At 42.1% G+C, this 25,661-nt stretch overlaps 2 protein-coding genes across 3 annotated transcripts; both read right to left on the bottom strand.

Moving 5' to 3' along the window:
• Positions 1-431: 431 nt before the first annotated feature.
• On the bottom strand, positions 432-4,934 carry LOC117733745 (long-chain fatty acid transport protein 1-like). The gene is given in 14 exon segments (XM_034537609.1): positions 432-645; positions 733-879; positions 996-1,160; positions 1,413-1,550; positions 1,679-1,805; positions 1,892-2,101; positions 2,189-2,298; positions 2,713-2,804; positions 2,981-3,050; positions 3,822-3,989; positions 4,078-4,300; positions 4,302-4,334; positions 4,421-4,559; positions 4,682-4,934. Coding segments are annotated over 14 exon segments (1,950 nt in total). The 5' UTR covers positions 4,852-4,934; the 3' UTR covers positions 432-487.
• Positions 4,935-9,071: 4,137 nt separating this feature from the next.
• On the bottom strand, positions 9,072-23,769 carry LOC117730048 (adhesion G protein-coupled receptor E1). 2 transcript variants are annotated; one of them, XM_034531531.1, is made up of 18 exons: positions 23,420-23,769; positions 23,244-23,311; positions 18,222-18,296; positions 17,657-17,797; positions 17,444-17,575; positions 15,853-15,996; positions 15,485-15,528; positions 15,182-15,292; positions 14,938-15,088; positions 14,718-14,837; positions 14,436-14,635; positions 14,110-14,277; positions 13,342-13,536; positions 12,448-12,665; positions 12,162-12,317; positions 11,355-11,523; positions 11,014-11,115; positions 9,072-10,531 (listed from the first exon to the last, which is right to left on the bottom strand). In XM_034531531.1, exons 1-18 carry the CDS (start codon positions 23,440-23,442, stop codon positions 10,490-10,492), a joined length of 2,259 nt encoding a protein of 752 aa, XP_034387422.1. In that variant the 5' UTR covers positions 23,443-23,769; the 3' UTR covers positions 9,072-10,489. The 2 variants fall into 2 exon arrangements, with proteins under 2 accessions (XP_034387422.1, XP_034387430.1); XM_034531539.1 differs by having other exon boundaries at positions 23,244-23,767.
• Between the last annotated feature and the right edge of the window lie 1,892 nt (positions 23,770-25,661).

The raw sequence follows: 25,661 nt of genomic DNA, 5'->3' as shown, positions 1-25,661 counted from the left end.
GCTAGACATCAACATGGAAGCATTGTCATTGTGACCATGTTAGCGTTTACGGTGCAGCCCCTGGCATGCAGTCCATGTCAACTGTAATTCTGGTTTTACATTTAAAAATATATTAGATTGGATGTTGTTTTTAAAGTGTGATGACAATATGTGTTGTGTGCTCATCGGTATTTAAATGAGCACATGAGTATTATATCCCAACAACAGAGACTAATGTGAGTTTTACTTTAAACTGAAAGCTGAGTTTCAGCTCCATTTATCCTGTTTTGTTTTTATGTAAAACTCTTCATATTGTCTTCTGTTCCAATGCAACACATTAAAATGTGCATTAAATCTGGTGAACAAAATAGATGAGTTTATTTGAAAGAAAAAACAAACAGTGCCACAATCATATTTCCACATCAGTATTTAGAAATACTGTTTTCCTTCTCTTTCTCCTTTTGAATATACACACATCCAGTCAGTTCCTCCTCATCCTCGTCCTGTCTCACAGACACACTCTCCCCTCCATGATGGCATTATATAGTTCATCAGTAACAGCCTCGTAACGGCCAGCACGACTGTTCAGAAAATAAATCTCTTCCCTCGAGTCTTGCGGCTTGTATCCTTCCCTCTGCAGCCGTGTCTTCTGGATTTTAAAGGTACCTGACGACAAAAGTGGAAACTTTAGTTCACCTGTGACTTTGTGAACGTGTGTGTGTGTGTTTGCATGTCCTTGCATCGCCGTCTCACCTGTAGTGTCAACAGATGGCATGAGTCGCAGGAAGACGGGACGTGCGTAGGAAGGCAGAGCTTTCTGTACAGCGATCAAGAACGCATCAAGGTCAAACCGGCCTCCCGCGTGAGCGATTGCTGCCATACCAGCCTTCCCTTCCACACCTGCACACAGATAGACAGGTGAGGCAATGAACAGAAGACGATAGGCTCTAACCACCAATCAAGCACGTCATCTTTTGTCCTTCATTCATGCGGCGACTGTCTCGTCTCATCTCTACCTGGGACAGAAGCTCCATAGACGGCTACAACTGTGTGTCCCAGCAGGCGGCTGAGGACCCCCTCCACCTCCGTGGTGGAAACGTTTTCCCCTCGCCAACGAAATGTGTCGCCGCTACGGTCCCTGAAATAAATGTAGCCATATTCATCCATCACCAGCATGTCACCTGAGAGACACAGACAGACAGACAGAGACAGAAATAATAACAATCATTGTCATCGTACCCGGAGGGGATAACAGAGTAGAGGACAAAGACGAAAGTAGAGTCTGTAGTGATGATGACTCACCAGTACAGTTTTGACTTTGATCTGATGACTATTCACTGTTTTTTATTAAAAGTATTTCCCCATCTTTTATTAAACCTCACTGAATATTTCCCCATCTTTTAATAAAGATAACTAAGAAAAGTTATGCATACCTGAGACATACGCAGAGTCCCCCACCTTGAAGACATTGTGCGCTATTTTCTCATTGGTAGAATCCTTATCAGCGTAGCCGTCAAATCTCCTGAGTGGATCCGTGTGGTTGATGCGTCCTACCAACATGCCCGGCTCACCTGCAAAGACATATTTATTATATTAATTGTGTGTGTTTGTGTGTGGGTGTGTGTGTGTGCTTGTGTGTGATTGTGTGTGTGTGTGTGTGTGTGTGTGTGTGTGTGTGTGTGTGTGTGTGTGTGCTCACCAGGCATACAGGGTATACAGAGGCCTTGTGAATCCCTGAGCAGCTCTCTGTTCCCCTCCTGCATCCTGACCAGTCTGATGGGGTAAAAGCTGGGCAGGATGCGACTGTTGAAGCCACACGCCCCCACCTGGACATGTAGGACATGTATGTGAGACACGATGCAGTTTAGAAAACACTCTGCTCTACCTTGAATATGTCTAAGACATCACACACCTTTCCATTTATGTTGAGCAGGCTGCAGTTGCACTCTGTGGCGCCATAAAATTCCCCAACTCGCAGGATTCTGAATCTCTGGACAAACTCTTCCCACACAGAAGGACGGAGGCCGTTGCCAATGGCAACACGCACCCGGTGATGTGCCTCGGATGAACGGACCGGCTGGGCCAACAGGTAACGACAAATCTCACCAATGTATTGAATTACCTTGACAAAAAGGAGATCAGCCAGTCAACTGGCCTGCTGCTGGACACTGGTTGGTAACTGAGTTTGATGGTGGTGCAGTGAACTCACAGTGCAGTTGTGTTTGACACAGTCGTCCCAGAAGCGACTGGCCGAGAACTTCCTTCTGACTACGACAGTCAAACCAAAGAGCAAACACTGGCCGACACCCATGATGGTACCTGGTAACACATTCATATGTTCACATGAATACACATATACTCAATACTGTACATACAGAAAGGCACAATGATAATGGTCTTCTTAATCTTTTTTTCCAAGAAGCTTAACAGATTCTGGTCTGATATTGTTCAGTATACCAGCCAGATGTAACCACTGATCTAAGTCAGTGGAAGCAGAATACACCACAATAAGACACGTTTATTGCAATTCACCAATATTAAACACCAGGGGCATAAGGACAGACAAGCACACAAGAACCTACTCGTACATTTCATTCAGAGAGGAATCGTCTTACAACCTCTATGACAACATGTGTTTAAATTAAGCATTTAAGAAAGACACAATGATATAATATGGCGAGTGACAGTAAAAGCAGAGTATGGCTGGGAGAGAGCGTATCGAGTGATGCCTACCTGCAGAATGATACAAGGGAAGACAGTTATAGATGACATCATTACGACACAAACCAAAGGAGTGGAAACCAAAGGCAGCGATGCGATAATACCTGAAAGAAAGATGGAATAAAGTGACTGACATCCATCGTCACCAGACAATGACCAGAAATCCTTATGGCCCTGGTTTTAATTAAAACACTTGTAACTGCAATAAGATCTACTAACCGGACAATGTAAAATGAGATACATAAAATCTGATGTGTGTGGCAATCACAGTTAAACTCACCGACTGTGCACCACCACAGCTGCCTTCGGCATGCCTGTTGTTCCAGAAGTGTAGATGTAGAAAAGTCTGTCTGCATAGAGAGAGAGAGAGAGAGAGAGAGAGAGAGAGAGAGAGAGAGAGAGAGAGAGAGAGAGCAGGGAAAGAGAGCAGGGAAAGAAAAGGGAGTTGTTACTTTAAGTTACTTTAAGAGCTTTAGATTATTTTGTGGCCTTTTGGCCTTCATTAGATAGACTGGAAAGAGAAGGGACAGCATGCAGCAAAGGACAGAGGGCTGGATTTAAACGTGGGTGCCCATGGAGCTGGATTTTACATGGAATGTTTACTACTTATTTTTCACCTTCATACTTTGTCTTTTGTATATTTGCCAGAGTTTCAGGTGTTTGGAATGCACCCAGACTCCCACCTTCATTCCTTAACATGTTTCTGTCTCTCCTTCCATATTCTCTCTGTTTATCTGACAGCCTGCACAAGCAAAGACTTGAAGAGTATTAACTTAGGAATGTCATTAGATAACGAAGGCAAAAACAATACAGATAATAACCAAAACAATAAGAGGAGTGAATGAACAGATATGTCACCTAATATATCACTTCAAGAGTGAAGTTTAAATAGAAATGGAAGTGTATTATACCAAATAAAAAGGAAAGTATGTTTCAAGCTGCACTTGGATGTTGGATGATATTCCGTGTTTCTTTAACATGAGTTGATGATTTGTTTGACAGTTGTGTGTGTGCTCATAAGCATTTCCCTCCGACAGGCAAATACTTGCTAAGGAAAAGATGGTGTTGCAATCAAAACTGATTTCATGAGGACTTGATATGGCAACACAGTCATGCCTCACCGTTGAAGTCCTTCCTGAGGGTGTATCGCGGTGGGTGTTTGGGCGAGCGGTCCAGCAGGGTGTCCAGGCTCTGGGCCTGGAGGATGCAGAGATCCTCTTCACCGTCCGGCTCACCACTGCTGAACAAAACCATGTGGGGCTGCAGAGAGCCACTCACCTCTGACACCGCTGGGAGACAATCAAAAGCCATGTGTTACAGATGTGACTGTGAACTGCCGTCTGCGTACCCAGCATACCTATCAGCCAATGTTCCTACCATCTCTCATCTCTGCCCCGAAGACCATTGCCCGAGCACCAGATACGCCGACACAGTGCAGAAGTGAATGCTGTCGAAGGTTGTGGTTTATGAGTGCAGCCTCTACGCCGATCATAGCCAGACCCAACCATAGAGCCACCACCAAGGGCTGGCTCTCCATGTACAAGGCCACCACATCTCCCTCAGCCCACCCCTGGGCCAGCGCCCAGTGAGCCACAGCATGGCCACCGCTCCTGCAGCTCCCTGAAACTCCAAACCTGGAATAAAATGAAGATGGAAATGTGGTGAGTCCATCCATCTCAGTCAAACTGCATTAATTTGTAATCCTCGTCCGAGTCCTCACCTCTCCTGTAGCCTCATAGATCAAAGCAGCTTTGTGTGGGTGCAGTGACACCATCTGGGCAAACAGAGCAGGGATAGTGCTTCTATTTCGCAGATTGCAGCGAATGGAAAACCTCACCCGCAGGATAACAACCAGACACCTTGTAGGTAGAGAAGAGTTGAACACTGGGCATTGAAAGAAAGTTTGACAGGAATGGGATAGAAACACGCACACACATGCATGTTTCACACACACACAAAATACATTTAAAAAAATCCTTACATTAAGTCTCTTTTGATGGTGCATAGAGCGACATGCAGGAACTTCCAGGAACCCCTCCAAACCACGAGGATCCCCAGCCCCGCCAACAGGCTGCAGAGCCCGGGGAGAGAGAGCAGTCTGTCCGCCCCGAGCCCAGCGAGGCACGCTGTGACGCCCCCCATCAGATGCATCTGTGTGCGCACAAACAGTGACTTCGTGCACAACAAACAGTCACAGTGTAGCTGTCCGAGAGTTTCAAGTCAACAGCAGCAGAGTCCAGAGCTGTGTCAGTAACTCTTAAGTCGAGTTTACAGAAGCTCCGATAGACGTGAGGACGGCCGCGCGCACTGGATCATCTGGAAGCGGCGCAGGACACAACTCATCAACTCCTGCGTCACCGCAGCAGTTTATGGTCCATCCTCCCAGGAGAACAACATGTAGAGTCGGATTTATTGCATCATGAATGTCTGATTTCATTGGGGGGGGGGGGATATACTGCTCGTTTCATGAGTGGCTCTCAGAATGGCACATATTGTAAATGGCCGCGGGGAATTAATGTACTGAAGTAAAATACAACGTACAGTGGAGGAATAATACAAATGTTTTATTTGTATTAGTAGTGCATCACAACTTCAAGCACGCTGGCGCCAGATGTATTATTCGATACGAGCAGAATTCTTTTGCAGTTTTCTTTGCACATTTTTAGGAGTTCAAGGATTCAAGGATTCAAGATTTTTATTTGCCATTTGTGCCTGAACCAACAGTCCAGACACATTGGAATTATTATGCAGGGCTCTCCGAGTCAGCTGTTCAGAATACAAGATATAAAATATAAAAGAGAAAAATACAAGATATAAAATATAAATACAAGATATACAATACAAAAGAGAACACTGTAGAGAAGTGGTGATCTATACAGAGGGGTGTTGAATTAGACAGTTTTAAATTATATTGTTTTAAGTAATAAAATAAAATGACACATATTGCACATAAGTGTAGTGTGGTATTGTTGTTCTTAGTTACAGTGGTTTTGTGTTGCCATCAGTCTGACTGTGGCCGGGAAGAAGCTATTGAAGAAGCGTGTTCTGTGGGTGATGATCTCTGCTGTGTCTCAGGTTGTATGAACATTGTTTGTGTCTGAGCAGAGAGTGAGCTGGGTGGAGTGAGCTGGGTAGAGTGAGTCCCTGATGATTCCCTCTGCTCTTTTACGACAGGGCTGCACATATATGGAGTCCATGGAAGGAAGTGTTGTCCCTATGATCCTCTCCGCAGTCTTTATGACTCTCTGCAGAGCCTTCCTCTCTGCCTGTGTGACGTACCGTACCAGACAGTGATGCCTGCGGTGAGGATGCTCTCTACCAGTCCTCTGTAGGCCTGGGTGAGAAGGTGGCGGCTCAGACCGGCTTTCCTGAGCAGCCTGATGAAATAAAGCCTTTGCTGGGCTTTTTTCACAGTGGCTGTGGTGTTGAGAGTCCAGCTCAGGTCAGATGTAACCTGCAGTCCCAGGAATCTGCAGCTGTCGGAACCTCTCCACCTCAGTCCCTTTGATGATAAGAGGCTGGAGGATTCTTCCTGAAGTCCATTATAATTTCTTTGGTCTTGTCTGTGTTGAGGATGAGGTCGTTCTACTCACCATAGACAAGAATGTTGTTAATGATGGTCCTGTACCCTGACTCGTCCCCTCCCTTAATGAGCCCCAGGATGGTGGTGTCATCCGCGTATTTAATGAGGATGGTGTTGTCCTGGGTGGAGACACAGTCATGGGTGTACAGGCTGAAGAGTTTGGGCTGAGGCAGCAGCCCTGTGGGGATCCTGTGCTGACTGTGAGCTCAGCAGACACCTGTCCTCCCATTCTCACCACCTGTGGTCTTTCTGTCAGGAAGTCCAGGATCCAGTTGCAGGTGGGCGTTGGGACGCCAAGGTCTGTCAGCTTTTCGATCAGTTTGCCCGGGCGGATTGGGTTGAATGCAGAACTGTAGTCCAGGAAAAGCATCCTGGCATACGTTCTGCTGCTCTCCAGGTGTTCCAGTGTGGTGTAGAGCTATTGCTACCGTGTCGTCCACTGATCGGTTGGAGCGGTAGGCAAACTGGAAGGGGGCAACGGTGTCTGGGACCGTGTTGTTGATATGTGTGAGAACTAGTTTCTCTAGGCACTTCATGGCGACTGGTGTGAGTGCCACTGGCCTGAAGTCATTCAGAGTGGGTGTGTCTGGTCTTTTGGGGACTGGTATGATGATGTAGGATTTGAAGATACGGTGGTCTACAGCCTGTGATAGTGCCAGGTTGAAGATGTCAGCATACACACCAGCTAGTTGTTCCCCACAGGCCTTCAGAACTTTGGGAGGAACTCCATCTGGTCCCACAGCCTTGTGGGGGTTCACCTTCTTCAAAGCCTTCAGGACCTGTGTGTGTGTGTCACCTGGAAGGCAATGTCCGTGGGGTCAGAGGGGGCTTTTGCGGGTTTGTCTGTGTTCAGCCTGTCAAACCTGGCATAGAAGGTGTTGAGGCTGTCTGGAAGGGTGGCATCTCGGGGGTCTGTGGTTGTTGTGGTTCTCCTGTAATTTGTGACAGACTTGATTCCCTGCCACATGCTGCGTGTGTTGTGGTTGTGGTAGTAGCTCTCAAGTTTTTGGGAGTGAGCCCTTTTCGCTGCTCTGATGGACTTCTGCAGCTTCTCTTGGTCTCCTTCCGCCGTGTCCTGATTGTATGTTTTATTTCCCTGTTAAACCAGGGTTTTTGGTTGGGGAACATACGCAGTCCTGGGAGGTGCACATATGGATGTGCACCAGCTGATGTAGTCGCTCACAGTCTCTGTGTATTCATGGGTGTCCTGAGTGGCTTCTTTGAAAGTGCTCCAGTCTGTGGCCTCTAAGCAGCCCTGCAGGCTAGCATGGGCGCCATCAGTCCAGGTGTTAATGGTCTGACTGTGACTGGTTCATCTTATTTTCATGAGCTAGGTTGGTCTGTAAGGTATAATTACAATGGCATAGATACAATATGTCCCCTTGAACTGTAGAAGTATAACGGAGCATAAAATATAAATGCGAAAAGTCAGGGGCGTTTGTAGGATTCCAAGAAAGGGGGGGTCTAAGCCCCAAGGGGAGTGTTACATTTGTGAATGTGTGCGCTGCAGGTGTACCTGTAACTACCTGGATTTACAGGTAAACCTGAATGTAAGCAGGTAACACTTGTTAACAACTACCGACAGCCACATTCTGTAACTACCTGGACTTACAGGTCACTCCTTGCATCATTGACTTTGAGCTAAACTCCCTGTCTGTCGTTGAGAGACGTTACTTGGCAGAGTGAGAGCGTCATCGCAGCAGCCTCCCCAAGGTCCTAGTGCCCGGGGTTTATATTGTTAAGTATGATGATGGGCTATTGGATTGTAATTTGGGGAAGAAAACATACAAACCAGAACATATGTAGCATCTTAGAGATATAAATAACGTGTCCATGTGAGAAACAATAGTTTAATATAATTAAAAAAACTTTTAAAGCCAATAATGCCAAATTATTTGTGGGGGCTGCAGAACATTTTGGCCTAATGACGCCCCTGCGAAAAGTAGAATCTGTTGAAAGAAGATTGAGCACATTATTACACAGGGGTTTTCTGCTGTGCCTGACTTGGGTCTGTTATGAACAGGTAATGTTAGCCAACTTCACAGAGATGTTGCTCTCTAATAGACATTACTGACTCAGTTGGCTGTATTTATGAATTTAAAAGTTACATAGTCTAATGTATAGTAGTTTGAGTGAATTATTGCCTGGGCTGCATCCACCAAAGATTTTGAAGGGTTGTAGAGTTTCACAATCATCATGTCAGAGTTTTATGAACGAAGTCATGGTCATTAATCACTACTTGATATATTATATTTGATGCAACAGTAAGTGGGCGTATCCGGAAAATGTTAGTCTTTTATTCTGAAGGTAAACTTAGTGTGAGTCATTCGGACTAATTTTCATCAGTCTACTACATTGACATCTGTATCTGTCCGTCTATCTATCTATCTATCTATCTGACTATTGCTAATAAACCACTCTACAGTTTTTACAGATGAAATAAAAGCTTTAATAAAGATGGTGCATATTCTTTAAAGAAAATAGTACCAAACGACAGACAACAAAACAAAGTAGAAAAATAAGTTCATAGAAGATCTAAAACTAAGAGTCTTACATTCACAAAATGCTGCATGATGTACGTAGCTTTTTTTCATAGAAATACATTTTGCAATGCATGGATAAAAGGTATTACTGGTCACAAAAAGAGGGCAGCCCCACATAAGAACCTGAGAACAGTTTAGTTGTTAAACCAACACATGGTCTGAATCAAGCAATTTAAATACAAACAAAAGGTGCAGGACAAAACCAATCACGTAAAAAAGATTTTGTATTCCAAAAGGCCTCTCTCTTTATAGAAAATATAAAAATATATATAACTGATAGCTTTTGTACAACAAGTAAACTGTTCAGGTTCTGTGAGTGAGGCTGTCTCTCAAGTTGATTGTTGCACCGTCTGAGTGAAAATGTGCTGGATTATCATTTCGTACAATGGAAAAGTGCAATAACATAAACAAACCACGGTCTGTACAACTCCCATTAGACTTCATCAAAGCGGTTGAAGTTCTTATTTCAGGGATGCCATAATTTACAGTCACTAACAATGTGTGGAGACATTGTCAAACAGCTGTAATAAGAAAACATTACAACAAAATGGAATTGTATTACATAAACACAGTGTAATTGCAGGAAGCTGCAGGCTTATCAGAAGGGTGGGCCTGTTTTTGTGAATTTCTCAAGTAGCTATTTGGGGATGGATTTGTTTTCTTATGAAAAGAAAAAAATGTATCTTCACAAACACCGGAGACAAAAGGCACAGCTCAATTGCAAATCAATTACAAGAAAATATTATCGAAACAAATAGCCACAAGTAATGCAAAAACATCACTTATTTTGTTAAAAATCAAGATCTTCAAATCCTTGCAGGAGCACCTGTTGGATTTGCAGGACCATGAAGGGAACTTCAGAGGCACCCCGTGGGACAGAATCATCGCCAGCCAGTCGATTCTTTCCCATTCAAATACAGTACATGGAATTGTATTTCTGTGAAGATTCAACAAACAAAAACCACACCCACCCTTATTTTCTTAACATAAAATATTAATATAAAATACAGCACAAACTGTTTGCTCATGCGTCAAGCTTAAAAAACATCACTCATATTTTCTTGTAGCCTACATAATGTAGACGTTATAGTCTGCACGCTGCTCTTGAAATTAAATAGTTTACGTCAGTGTGTATGTTCACTTTTAAACCTTTGAAAGGTAATACAGCTTATGTTAGGATTATGATATGTTTTTGATGAACCGTTAAGATACTGAATTATCTTTTTACTTTCATTTACAGAGTTCCTGAATAAACACTTCTACTTTTCTTTTTGCCTGCCGTGACAATAATGACACTAAATAACTGATTCAGTCATCATCAATACAACTTGATCCACCATTTACTGTCGAGCAGGCTTTCTGACCCACAATGCAATTGATCAGCAGGCGGTGCTACTCTACTGGGTTTTTTAAAATTTTATTCTTCTTATTACCGCCTCAGATTTAACTTGTGACCTCTCGGGGACCCTGAGTACCGGTACCATTAAGCAGTTCGAATAGTGGTACAACAAAACTGAAATGGTTTCAATTGACATCATGAAAGAAAATAAAGACAGAGTTTTTCATTTGAGTCTTCCAAACCTTTAAAATCAGGGCTAAATTAGCCTGGATAAGTTCAAATTGTGACAGTCGGTCTTTGGGTTACAATAACTGATAGAGCGCTTCATATTTGGGATTCTCCGGTGTGCTGCCCACTCCGAGAAGCCTGAATGAACATAAACAAAGTTCAGAAACAATGTTAGACAACGTGTTTGCCGCAATGGAAGAAGTATATTTTTTATTAAAGTAAAAGTATCAATACCACCATGTTAAAATACTCCATAATTGTCTGGCCAGTATTATCAACTAAATGTACATAGAGTATTAATTAATAATTAATAATTCAACATAGATGTTATTGCTATTTATATTATATGAATGAAATAAAAATGTTTGATATACTATCACGATGGAGCTAATGCATTACACTTGTAAATTTGAATCTGCAAAGTAACATGCTACTGTAAATGTCAGTTATAGGCAAATGCGAATTAGAAGAGTACAACATATCTACTTGGATGTTGTAGAGATGAAGTATTAGGTAGTAGAAAGAGAAAACACTCAAAGTGTGATACCGAAAAATTGTACAAAAGTACCGAAGTTGAGTACATGTGTTTGTGATAGTGAGGGAGGCGCCTTTACACTTACTTGTGACTGACTACTGGAGGGATTGGTAGTGCTGAAGTCGGAGTACCTCTTCTTCTGTGGTGTGCAGACACAGGAGAGGAAATGGGCGTACTCATCTCTCACCTGCAGGGGGCAGCAGAACATCAGAAAATAAATCCACTGCTCAAAACCCTACATTGTTTAATCGCTACACGCTCTCTTGTAGATCTGGTATGTCGATATATTACCTGCATGTAGACAGAGCCAGTTAGAGCGCGCACACACACACACACACACACACACACACACACACACACGTAGCTACACGCAAACACACACGCGCACACACAAACACACAGGCACACACAGCTGCAGTGTCCTACCTGTTTAGACAGTAGGCAGTGCATGAGGAAGACCAGCGCCCCCTGCAGGCTGTTGAGGATAGTGAAGATGTATGCTTCCACTGTGGTGCCCTTTTGAAACAGGAAGGCCCCAAACACCCACATCAGACCCAGAATGCACATCTGGGCGATGGCTGTCACTGTGAACGCTCTGCAGAGGAAAAAGGAGGATGGGGGAGGAAGGATTCAGAAAAAAGGCAACAGATAGAGAACGAAAGGGAAAGATTAGCATGAGCCCAAACACCTGGATGACTCAGTTACCACTGCAGCATCTGGAAAATCCCTAAACAGTGGAACGGAAGAGATGAATATAAAAGATTAGTTTGAAGCAAAACATCGTTGCAGATTTCAACTCTGCATGGGCCCTTGGTAATATTTGGTGAGGTGTCCCTCTTATTCCCATTAATATATAATCCACATTGAGATACAGAGCAGATTAATAGCATATCAAAGTTTAACCATCATGGAAACCCATGGATCTTGTTCTTTCATCAAAGCTAAGATATGTTCTGTAGCTGCACATGTTTATGCAGTGCTGTCGACATGGAGTAAAAAATGAGCATGCATAGACGGAGTGAGGAAGGGAGAGCAGAGTTGGTACTAAAAAAACATTAGCTGCATTTTTCCCCCTCACAAAACTCCCACATTCTTTCCATCCATACATATGGATGTTATGCGCAGTGGTTTAGGTGAGGTCACATTAATCACACATTAACACAACAGCAAGAGCGGGGACACACACAAAAAACACTGTTACACACAAAGAATACTTGCTTATAACATTAATACCTAATTTTATGCAGTTTGGAGAGGTCTGGGTTGAGGCTGGTGAACTTCTGGGCCAGCTTCCAGACGGTGACGATGAAAAAGAAGACATTGAAGATGATGATGAAGCACACAGGACCGTAGAAACTCCAGATGAGGCCGTCTTGAGACAGCCAGCAGCTAGATGAGAAGAAGGAAACACACGTGCATGACAGCGTTTTCCTGAGGTCACTGAGATAGATAACAGCAGGTCTGTGTAATGCACTGATGTAATTGCTATCACACTTTAAGTATTCAAACACACACGTACTATTGGTCAGTGCCGTAGCCTTTTGGTCTAATGATGGCAGATATGACGACGATAAGGAGGGGCGTTCCATAACCCGTGAGGAATAAGTAGAGGGGCCGAATGCTGGCATTGAACACCAGGACCACCATGCGGTAAAGCTGCACCCCTTCTAACAGCATCCAGGTAAACACTCCCAAGAAGAAGTAGTGGAGCATCGCGGCAACGAACCTGCAGCCTCCCTGTAAAGATGTGACCACATGAAGGAAGAGGTTAAAGAGGAAGGAGCAGAGGACGGAAATGTCTAACAGTACTAATCAGATCAAGAAGTGTCCGAGCTATTTTTGATGATCAGATTAATTTTAAAAATAAAGACCATAAATGTGCACACTGTAGTATTATAAGTAAAGGTCCTGCATTCAAATCGTTAGTAAAGTCAGTAAATATCAAGTTATGTATTAAAAGTACTCAAAACTTTGACTATTTCATATACTGTTGGATGGTTTAGTCAATATAAATCTAGCTCACATTGATCATGTGTTTTTTGTTAAATCCTCAGAGTAATTACTGCAAAATTGTACTTAAATACAGCAACGATCCACCACTGATTAAGACAAGTGTGACAATTCTATGTCATTTAGAAGTGCTCTGTACTCTAACAATAAGTACAAACAAACTTCCTATTTGGCCATGTTGTGCTGTTCTGCTCCACTGTCAGTCTTCTCAAGAAAAGTGCTGTTTGAGAAAAAGCCTCTGAGGACACAGAGGTATCCAACTTTACATTGACTTTGTTGCACGTAAACAGGAAAATAAGTGCAACACTTCAGCCCAGTGTAAACATTTTAATCCAAAACTTTCTTGGTAAATACGATGCCAATCGGGACGAGTATGAGTCACTAATTCCTTGACAAAACGTACCACAGGTTTAGTTTGTGAAATGCCAGCTAGAAAGATGAGGTCAGCCATGAAGAGGCAGATGCACAGGTGCAGGTGGATGGTGGTGCGGGTTCCTTGTATGGAGTGGCAGAACTTGAATGTCAGGATGCACAGTATGAGGCACACGAGGGTGATGGCCAGTCCTATCTTAGTCACCACCTGGAGCCCAAAGGTGTGCTAGAAGAGAAGACGCATTAGTTGACGATCATTTACAACATTGTGTGTGTGTGTGTGCGTGTGTGTGTGTGTGTTACTCTGACATAGGTGAATGAGGAGGAGAAAAGAGAGAAGCAAATGTATTGGCTATTAGCATTAATTAATCTTTTGGCCACTTGGAGGTGAAATAAACAAGCTGTAAACACAACATTGATATATTATCACTTGATAAAGTTAGTATGACACATTTGTGAGCAATCAACTGCCTATTTACACATTGAACAGATACATTATCATTCATTTGGAGTCATGTTCCTGGCCACCTGACACATGTAAGTCCACTAGTTGGTCTCTATAAACGCCTGAGGGAAACATCTGCTTATTTATGGTCTACCAGCTAATTGCTAACTTCTCCATTTGCTGCTGTTCAGGTTATTCATCAGAGCTTTACTAATACAGCTGCCTCCTTTGGCCAAAAACTATATGAAACGGTGAAGTTGTTTTTTAAATGAATCGATAAGAACAAATAAATTGTGGAAAATATATATATTGTATCCATTCTGGGAGAGGACAGAAGATGGACTCTGTGCTTACCTCTATATCGTAGAGTGCCATGAGCACAGCAAAGCTGCTCAGATGTTTACATGTGCACACGGTGTGTGTGGCATTGGAGCACAACTGATAACAACCATCTGTGGACCAGGCCCCGCTCTCATTCCAGTACGCACAGATGTAGCTCAGCTTAGCCGACTCCTCTTTGTCCTGTGAACCAAACAATAACAAAAGCAATCTGCTTTTAAAAATCACCAGAAGCAAAAATCTATGTTTATATGTCGTTCTTCATATTGCATTACTCCCAACTGTTTTGACTACAATGATTTTTAAAAAGTAGGACCACACAGAGAGAGCGGTGTGACTACCTGGAGGTGTCTGAGGGTGATGTTGACGTGGCGGCTCAGGTTCTGAGTGGATGGGTTAGAGACCACAACAGACACAACTCTAGAGGAGATCTGAAAGGACGGATTCACACCATCCTTTTCATGTCCTGTGAGCTTGTTAAAGGACCGGTTAACAGATATCTCAAGGTTCTTGTAGCTCAACAACGCAGCCAGTGCAAAACCTGTAAAAGACGATCAGAAATATGAGAATATTCATTGATGAACCATAGAATTTTGGCCTGGTTGCCAAAAGGAGACGTTTACCAGGGTAGGATCCCATCCCAGCTGCTGTTGTCCAGTCAGTGTCGAGTGTAGCATTCTCATTGGTCAGATGGATTGGTCCAATGGGGGGAGTCGTTCCCCTTTGCACTGCAATCTCCGCATCTATTTGAGCAGATAATTAATTTATCATCATGTATTGAACTCATGCATGATATTTTTACAGTATAACATAAGGCAAATCTGAGCTCATGGTCACGGTTACCTGTCTCATTGGTCACTGACTTGGTGCGCCCGTCTTTCAGCTGTGGGCCAATGAGCATAATAGCGTTCTCCACCACACCGAGCAGTCTGCTCACATCTTCACTGCTGTCCAGACCGGGGGCCAAGATGGCCTCGGCCCCTGTGAAAAGTTTCTGTCCAAGTTGCAGGACACGAGGGGGACAGTTGAGAATACCGTATGGTTGTAAGAATGTATGCGATTGTGTTTCTGTATCTGCTGTTCTGACCTGCAGTAGCACGTTTCCATCAGTGTTCCCTTCACCAGCGGTGCTCGGGTCCGACAGAGCCAAACAGCTGTTTCTCATCATGAACAAAATGTCTGCCAGGCCTTCGAGAGACTGAGAGAGAATAATAAGACTTTTCAGTTTTCCCTACTAAAGCATGTGTATACTAAAAGCTACAGAGTCGCAGGGAGGTAAATTGGTTGAATTGTTCTTAAGAAAAACCCACAGTGCTTGTTTATAACTGACCCTGCACTTAATGCATTGTTGCAGTGTGTTAATCACTTTGTATCTAAACATGCAGCTCACCGGTGCAGGCCTCCCGTTTCCATTGAAGCTGTCACAGTCGAGCTCTAGATGGAACGGAAAGAAACGGAAAGATAATCATCTCACCGGTTGAGTTTGAAACTTCACGCAAAAGTGCATTGAAAGCAGAGGAATGTGACACAATCTAGGCAACAAAACAGCAGCCCTGAACAGAAACTCATCCTCATTATCACATGGGACACAGGCCACGGGTTTTCTGGTATCAGATGAGTCAACCCAGAAAGTACCCAGAGCTACCACAATGACATCTGTGTTGGGAAGTTTATCCAAGGAGCGGATGAACCATTAGAAGCCTCGGTTGAGGAATTGGAAGCCGGTGGCGTAGAGGAGTTGTGTATGCATTCACTCACCTGAGCATGTTGTCCTTTCGTTGCCATAATTGGTGTATCCTTTTGAACACATGCACCAGTAACTCCCATTACTGTTTGTACAAGTCCCTTTTACTCCACAGAGGTCTTCTTTCTTATCGTCAGCTTCTTTGCATTCATCAATGTCTGTGTGAGAAGAGCGAACAGAGACATCATCAATGACATTCTCAAGGCCAAAGAGTTCAGAGAGACCAGTCTGAAACGCATCTGAATATAGCAGGTTTTGCAAATGGAAGAAACCTTTCTGCATATAACTACGGGAACAGTCATGTGAGTCATTCATTGTTGACAAACGGAGCTTAGACAGTTCTGCACTTTGGCGGCAACCAGCGTTAGAGGTTGTTGAGAGCTGCAATTTGTACTAGCAGGAGGCAGGAAAGGGCTTAGGGGTTTAGGTCAGAGTACATGGAGCTACAATATTTGAACCATGATGAAATAAGAGCATGTAAGACCTTTTCAAGATCAAACTATGAAATTACACAGTTTCTAATTTTGGAAATGTTCCTTAGCTGCAGGGAAGCTATGAATTGCCTGATTTCTTTTGTTTTTACTTGAATGTGAGAAATGTGCCCTTATGTATCCCTGTTAAATTGTTGTCAGAGGAGTCGTTTTCTGTTCTTTACTGAAAAGAGTCAGGATTTTGCAAAAGATGACATTATCACAACAATCTCTTTTAAACTTAAAAAAAAGAAAAGAAAAAAAAATAATGACACATTCTTCTCCTCTTGCAGAAGAAAAGTGGAGATTATTTCCATTCAAGAGCAACAATACTTTACTACTTTGCTACTTCAACCTTGTCTGGTATGACCAGTAGGTTGTGGAGGTTACTGTTAGCTGATGTTAGCAAACCTAATAAGTAGATACTATAAGTAGGGTCAGTTTGCTTTATTGTATTGCTGTTATACTATGTTAACTCTTTTATAATTAAGACCCCAGTATACTAAGTATATGTTTTGACATTTGATTGTTGTCACGTTGTGGTAACCCTGAAGAGCAGAGGACCTTATGAGACAGCAGATACAGTATGTTGATTCTAATCAAATAGCAGAAAGTAGCTTTGGTTAGCTTTAACAATTTCTCTGTTTAAACGTGTTGGCAGAAACACTGCTGTTTTAATTAACAAGTCACATGAACTATGTGTTTATTAGTTTGCAATGTTTACAGCGTTGCCAATATGTGTGTTGTTTTCTGTGTCAGCTGAACCATCACTGATCCTGTTTTTGGTTTTAGAGTGTAATAGTTACATGTACTTGAGGCCGATTATACTCTCACACCTGCATCTGGCCTGTCAATACGTTCAACGGCTGTGCTCGTCAGATTGCTTCTTTTAAGATGTTTTTTTATTGTCAGAGGCAGCCATGATGATCTAACAAGAAGCACACACACACCAGAGTTTCCGGGACTGTGTAGGGGAGTACAGATCCAAACTTGATTGACGTCTCACCTGTTTGTTTTGTCGCAACTGTATGGTCACAATTCACCTTTATGATTCTATTGAGCATATTGTTAAGTGAACTCCCAGCACAGCACCAGTCACAAGTGTTGGCATACACTGAATAAGTACTTCAGTCACCTTGGCAGTTTCCAGTGCTCCAGTTGGCGTTGGTGTACCCAAAATGACAGGTGCACATGTAGCTCCCAATCCGGTTGGAACAATTGGCAGCATGACCGCAGATATTGTCGACACCTGTGCACTCGTTGAAATCTGACAGAAGAACAAGTGAAGATGGGTCAAACCGGTTTGACACCAGAGAATCACTGATCACACACACTCACACACGCTCACCTTGGCAATGTCCACCGAGCGTGAAGTTAAAGTCCCCATTATTGTTTTTGAAGCCTGGCAAACACTGGCAGTAGAAGCTGCCATTCGTGTTGAAGCACTTTGTGTTTTCGCCACAAAGTCCTTCCTCGCACTCATTCACATCTGTATTTAGATACAAATACAAAAAACAAAGAGAGTACAATTATATTGATAAATCTCATAGGTCGATCCATAAATAAAATCCACGATTAGCTTGTTTGAGGCTAATCGTGGTGATCTAGGAATTTAAAAATCTACTACTGTTGTTTTCATTGCAATCCACTCTGAGCATCAACAGTGCTTAAATGCCTAAAATGGAAAAACACTGTGGAACGTCACCAAAAAAGGCTTCTTTTCTAACTTTAGTAAGAGGTATATAAGGAACCCCACTTATCTTTAGTAGCTCTTATCTTTAGTAGATTATCTTTAGTAGATTATCTTTAGTAGATTATCTTTAGTAGCTCTCGTATTTAGTAGAAACATTGGTGGACAGAAACAAGACAGTGGAGAGGGATGGTTGAAGTTAGAGGTCATGGCAGATTATTACCAATACAGGTACGGCTTTCTGACTTGAAGCCCTGGTCACACTCAGGGTGACATTCCCCCAGCGTACACAATAGGCCTGTGGGGAAAGAGAAAGAGGTCATTTAGTTTCAATTCACAGTTAAGGCAAAATTGTACAATAACAAGGAAGGCCCAATAAAGCAGAGCAACTGCACCTCTGCATTGTGCCCTTTTTGTATCTTTATTTTGTCGGTCAGGTCTTTATGGGGAACTCCCATAATTGCAACATATGACACAACTTTTTGCATGCAGAGTAGCTGATGAGCTATTATAAGATTTCCAGTAATGAAGCTTTAGATTTACATCTACTTAAACCAACATTTCCTGGAGGCGGACCACCTTTGCTTCACAGAATGTAACCAATGTTGTCCATCTCCAGTAGGCCGCCCCTATCAACGACTATGGGCCCCACAAACCACCAGAATGCAGGGCACAACATGGGTACAACGCCAAATTAATTCCAATTTCCTGATATTCCAACGTGTGTGGCTGCGTGCGCGACAACATTTTGGTCACCCCCGACAAAATCTCACTACAAGATTTTTTGAAAAGTTGGCAGCTCTGGTATAGGAGGATGGTAGTTTAATAAAAAGGGAAAATGGTTTACTGAGAGATTGAGAGCGCCAGCTGCTGTCTGGTTTCATCTTTGAGACCTCAAACTGCTCCTCCGGGACGGACCCTGAACTGTGAGATGCACTTTCTGTGTTTATGCTCTATTTAGAATAGGCCCACCGTTGGGTTTAGAGTTAAGTATCGAGCTCAGTGTGCTAAACGTTAGTGGGTAAAGGTACTAGGTAACTTTGATAGAAAATAATTGTTGTATTTGCTCAAACTATCACTATTTCCTGAAAGAAAGTAATACACAACACAGATAATCTGTTAATAATCCTTGCAGTTCTCCACGAATCAGAGCAGAGGAGTCTCTAACGCAGTTGTCAATCACTGCTCCTGAACTACGATCAAACCCTTAAATTAGTGCTGATGAAACATGAATCAAAATGATGTTACTGCATTGCCTCAAATGTTTTTCAGGAACGTGTTTTGTTTTTTGTTTCACTGAACAAAAAAATGCGACAAAACATTGTAAATGACAAAAAAGACAAAAAAAAGGGGGAAAAAAGAAAAGAAAGACATAAGTAAAAAATAGAGAGTAAAGTAAATTAATAGGGGTTCGTCAATTGTTGATCCATTCTTTTCAGGTTAGCTGAGAACATTACTCATCTTTTCCCACAGTCCATTGCCCCCAGCGTTGTTCGTGGGACTCTTTACCCAATTGTTTATGTTTTGTGTGGGATGTAATGAAAAAGCGGATTAAGTTCTTCCAACAAAATTCTCTGCATCTTCTAGAGCTGGTGGAAGTGTGTTGCGTTCTACACATGAAAATCACTCTTCGACAGTTTAATGTTCAGTTTTAGTTTTACATATAGTGTGTTTCTTCCGTTTTTGTAAACTACTGTACAGTTTGGAGACCAACTTTGAGAGGGTTTGTTTGTATGCAACACTTCAATCACTTCATTACCTACTGCTGATATTCCTTTTTTAATTTCTGTATCATAGAAACGTCTTAAATATCTGAACAAGTCCCCATTTCCTAAATTAAATTCTCTTTTTAATTGTTCAAAGGATTTAAAGGTGTTTCCCTCTATAAGTGTACATACTGCCGTTATTCCTTTTTCTCTCCAGCGTACAAAAGTATTATCTATGTGTCGCAGTCTAAACCTGGTGGTCTGAGGGGGTCAAATCAGAAGTTTACTGTCTCCTTCCAAATCTTCAGTGATTCTTCTATAATGGCATGTTCTCCCTTTTGGTCAGTATATTCTTTTCCACCTGACCTGGGGTTGAGATTGACCCAGATTTAGTTCAATATGTTTCCATCCAGCGTGATACTCCGGGGAGCACCAATAAACAATGTATCTCAATTGAGCCGCGTAATAGTATTCTCTGAGATGTGGCAGTGCTAGGCCTCCGTTCTCCTTGTCAGTTTGGAGTGTCTTAAGTTTTACCCTTGGCCTTGCTCCTGACCAGATAAACCGGGATATCTGTTTGTCCCATGCTGTAAACTGAGATTCTGACTGGTAGTGATAGGAAGAGGTAGAGCAACCTTGGCAGTACATTCATTTTCACCACCTCAATTCTTGAACTGAAATCCAATACTAGTGTTGACCATTTTGTTATATCTTTCTGTATCCTATCATTTATTAAATTGTAGTTCGTTTCATCTATGTTGTTCATTTCCTGAGTAATTAACACTCCCAGGTATTTTATTGATGTTGCTTCCCACTTCAGTTTATATTATTGCCTGATTGCCTTACTTGGTGTGTAGTTAAGAGAGAGCACCTGTGTTTTTGTGAAAGTTTTGGAATTGAAGAGTTGTGATTTTGGAGATAGGTAATAATGTCATCTGTGAAAAGTCCTATTATATGTTCCCCCTTTTCTATATTGATCCATTTAACCTCTTTGTTTTGTCTGATAGCATGAGCAATGAATATTGCAAAAAGGGAGGAGCTAAGGCAGCAACCCTGGTGAGTGCCTCTAGAAAGCTTAAAACTACCTGACAGGTGTCCATTGATCTTGATTCTAGCGGTTGGATTGTACGCACCTAATGAATTGGTTATTAAAACCCAGCCTTTCTAGCACTGTGTACAGAAACGACCAGCCGACTCTATCAAACGCCTTTTCCGCATCAAGACTGACCAGAGATGCTCTTAGATGTTGTTTATTAGCCTGTTCTATTATATGTAAGGTTCGTCTCATGTTATCCTGTGTGTAGACCTTTTATAAATCCTGTCTGATCTTCATTTATTTATTCGGGAAGAAAGTGTTCTATTCTTTTTGAGATTATAGATGTAAACAGTTTGTAATCTACATTCAATATAGAAATTGGGCGATAGGATTCACAACATTGTATATTTGTGCCATCTTTCGGGATGACTGATATCACGGGCTCTTTCCATGATGGTGGAGCCATAGCTTGGCTGAGTGTCCAATTTAAGGATTCTAGCAATCCAGGGGCGAGGTCTTCTTTAAAGATTGTGTACCACTCATTTGGAAAGTAATTTATTTGTTTTCAAATAAATTTGAGTTCAATTCTTTTTTTGTGATGGGGGAAATTAATTAGTCAATTTGTATTTTTTCTATGGAAGTAACGTGTTTTAGTGTAAGCTACTGTTAATCTTTAAAATGAGACGGTTTGCTCCGGCCGGTGGGCGGTGCTTGATTTTGGCTCAGTCATTGTCAACATATCATTTTAACAAAATGTCAGCTATACCAATAACTGAGCAGAATTACTTAAAAAACATTTGCTTATCAAGTAATTCTGCTCATTTTAGTAGAGGTAATGATAATATTTTTGATTTATTTCAACTAAGAGGGTAAATAAGCTTTGTACTTTTCAAAAAGCTTTCATTCCAGATACTTGTCTGAAGTCAACTATTTAAAATAGGGCATACTCAACTTGGAGAGATCAACTGCTTAGGTCAACATTTTCTTTGTTTCTTTGTCGGGCATTTTAAGTTTTGCTCCAAACCTTTCTGGTAGCGACTTTAGGAAACCAAACCCAAAAGCATACCGTGCTTTACTGCCTATTTTACTCTAAATGGGACCAAAATGAACATCATGGTGCATTAAAGAAGACTTAAAACTTGCAATTTAGACCATAAACTCATGTTTACAATGTTTACTGAGGTAATAAATCAAGTGAGAAGTAGGGTCCTTTCCTCATAGACTTCTATACAATCAGACGAGTAGATCCCTGCTGGCTATTAGAAGGAATGCACTTCCTCATTTGTCTCAATTTGCAGACCCAGATGCCACTTTTTGAATTACATGTGGACATTATTTTATTTAAACTCCACCCACCCAACCCCTTGCTGGTCAGATTATTTACAAACCACAACAGACACATGTCACATTTTCTGACTTACGATTCACGTTAAAATAGAAAACAGCCCCCACCCCCCTCACATGGTAACAGCAAAAACTAATAAATCCCTCCTGTTTTCCCCTCCCTGCTTCACAATGAGCCCTCTGTTGTTCTCTGATGAAGCTGGAGCTCCAGCAGTAACACCACGGTGGGAAAACCAGGCAGAGGTTGACAGAGACAGTGAGTGTGACTGATTCTAACTTTATGACCACAACATTGTGGACAGAAACAGAGCCTGAAAATATACAAAGAGTGACTTTATGCTCAGCTTGCAGCAGATTTTCATTCTCCAGGGCGCATAGTGGTGATGAGATAGTTGTGTGTCTTCATAAGCTGTATGTTGCATATTATTCTCTCTTCCTGTTGCATTACCTTTGGCCTGATTGAAAGGGGAAGTCATAGCCAACCCTTATTGTTTGTCTTGTATGTGTATTTTGTGAATTGCTTATGAAAGCAACTTCTATTTCTTATAGCCCAAAAGTTATGAAAAGCTAAGCTGAATAATAAAAGCTGATTAAGTCGCAAGTTAACAATTATACACCTATTTCAAAATGATGGGACCAATTGCTTCTTTAAAAAGACAGTACTGAAAAACTTTTAAAGAAATTCTTGCCTCGATACCTTAGCAGTAAACATGCACAATTATGATAATGATTTTATTGATTACCAATTAAGAAACTTTGGACAGGCTCAAGTTTTTGTTCAACATCCTACTAGCATATGAATTTAGACATTGATCATGAGCTGATGAATCATGTATATGATGTAATACTATATTTTCATAGCCAATTTCATGCACTATACTTATATAGGATAATTATGAACTATTAGCTGTAGTAAAATGGTAGTTACATGAGTCATTGTGTGCCATCAGACCTCTGCATGCAACTCATCCAGGCTCTGGGTTTATTTACTGAGGAGCTGCTACTACAACCTTTCTAAATGTCCCCGTATTTTTATTTTCTTCAAATTTTTCTCAACACACACACACACACACACACACGCACACGCACACGCACACACACACACACACACACACACACACACACACACACACACACATACTTTCATTGATGGACTTACCCAGAAGAAGTAGCTCCTTCCAATACTCCATGTTGAAGGCAAACCAATATCCCCCACACAGCTGATGACTTGATCAGAAGAACTATGAATTAGTTGTAAATCTTGTAGTTCTGGTTGATGTCCTAATAAAAAGATCCTGTCGCAACGTTTAAGAAAGATTTGCGTATTTTTCTGACTTTTTCCGTGGTCCAAGGTCCATTAAATCCAGTTGAGAGAGATAAATCCTTTCTGTCGAGGATAATTGTATGGCAGGGGAAATAACTGTGAACCTTCACCAGCTTCCCTGCTCTTTCAGATTCAGACTTTCAGTGTGAGCACGCCACGCTCTCCGCCTGATTCCCCACCCCTTTCTTTCTCTCTCTCTCTCTCTCTCTCTGTCTCTCTTTTCCTCCCTTTCACATATCTGTGTGGCCTTGCCTCTTTTACGTCACTCTTTCTTGCTCTTTTCTTTCACTCCATGTCTTCCATGTGAACACATTTCTCACACTGGCACCCTATCAAATTGCTTGCACAAACCCCCCTTCTGTCTACACCGTCTTTCACATTTCCCTTTTCGCTCCAGCGAGCTCTATTTCAGGAGCTATTCACAACACTCTCATGAGAGACAGGGAAAGAGAGGAGGGGGGAACAGAGGCCGATGACTAACACTCAATCTAAGCAGCTGCTGTACTTAAGTTTTGCCAGTAAGTAATCGTATATCTGTTCCATTCCCCAACTCCTACTCTAAATCTCCTCCTACTTTTCCTCCTTTCCCCCCTAAATGTTCAGCCCTTCACCCATTCCAGGGAAAAGCCCTCTGAGTTTTCTCAACCCCCCAGACAGCAAGAAAACAGACATGAGACGGATGCTGGATGACCTCCATTAAAGTGAAATTCTCCACAGGACTACACTCATGTGGTTCAGAGAAAACAGGGTTGTATAAAACTAATCGAATGACGTAAAGCTCTGAGCTAAAACAATCCACACACATTCAAATATATTTCTACATAATGACTCAACTAGCATGAACCAGTAAAGGAATAATACAAAATATGTGAAGATACTTCAGTAAGAGTGTTCGGGTTGCTTTGGTTTGGTGAGGGCTGGGTGAGTCTATAACTATGGAAACTAAAAACTCAATTGCATCAGCTTCAACTTTAACCATTACACCCCATCCCCCTCTGTCACTGTTGCTTCATCTGACCAGCACCAATGCAATCTACAGTAATAACGGTCACATGTTCACGGCATGGATTTCCAAACACAGAGACAAAGACAAGTTTCTCATTTCTAGTTTGTAACTTTATTGGCTCAAATTGACAAGTGAAGTTGGTTGAAAACTTAATATCCAGCTGACTCGTATCAACTCTTGTATCAGAATGCTACGATGACCACATACATACAACACTGGCATCATGTCAAAGGCAAAAGTCATGTCTATGTTGTTCAATTTTGCACACGTAACTACAGCGATTGTGTGTTGGGTTCTGAGCACAGCCCGAAACTCAGATGATCTATTTCTCAATACTGTGAACACATCCTGTAAAGTCCCGCGTAACAGCATCATCCTCCACTTCTTGCGAGTGAAGCCAATCCAGATGTGTCTTAAAACTTGTATTCTCTCGACTGACCAGCAGGGAGCGAATACTATGAGAAGTCTATGAGAAAATGACTCTACTTCTCACTTGCTTTATTCCCCCAGTAAGCATTGTAAACATGAGTTTATGGTCTCAATTGATATTGTTAAGTCTTCTTCAATGCAGCATGGTGTTCATTTAGTAAATGATGGTCCCTTTAAATAGACGCGTAGTATGGTTTAGGGCTGGCTTACTGTGATTGACAGGTTGCTGCCGCTACCAGAGGTCAGTTGAATTTTGCTCTACTTCTGATGCACGAAGACACAAAAACAAAGACACAAAGCACAGCAGATGTAAAGTAAATGTAAATGTGTAAGACATTTAGATTCATACTTTTTACATCTGTGTGAGACGATAGGAGTCATGGTTCCCTGATGATAGTAGTCATGGTTCCCTTGCAGCATACAACAACAGCATTTAGCACATGCCAAACTCACAAGCTTGTGCTCCACATAGATGTGTTCCCATTACAAGCAGTGATGGTGGATAGGAAGCTAGTGGTCAACAACGCTCTGCAGTTTCCAGTGAGTGAAACATACCGTATACAATTGATGCACAACACACTACACGCAGTGGCAGCAAGCAGTCTGTGTATCCTCAGCCTTTCTCAGATTGTTCACAGAGAGAGAAAAGCTGGTTGATATGACCTTGTTTCCCTCCCTAAGCATCCTCTTGACTCTATGTCATCATTTTCACGCAGACAGAGGAGCAGACATACAGAGACAAATGAGCAGACACATGGAGACAGACAAATCCCCCGCACATGTAGGCCGGAAGAAGACGAGAGAATGCAAGTTCATGT

Source organism: Cyclopterus lumpus, chromosome 1 (genome assembly GCF_009769545.1).
Source record: "Cyclopterus lumpus isolate fCycLum1 chromosome 1, fCycLum1.pri, whole genome shotgun sequence".
NCBI lineage: Eukaryota > Metazoa > Chordata > Actinopteri > Perciformes > Cyclopteridae > Cyclopterus > Cyclopterus lumpus.
The sequence above is the reverse complement of the archived record's forward strand: the minus strand, read 5'-3'. Positions and strand labels throughout refer to the sequence as shown.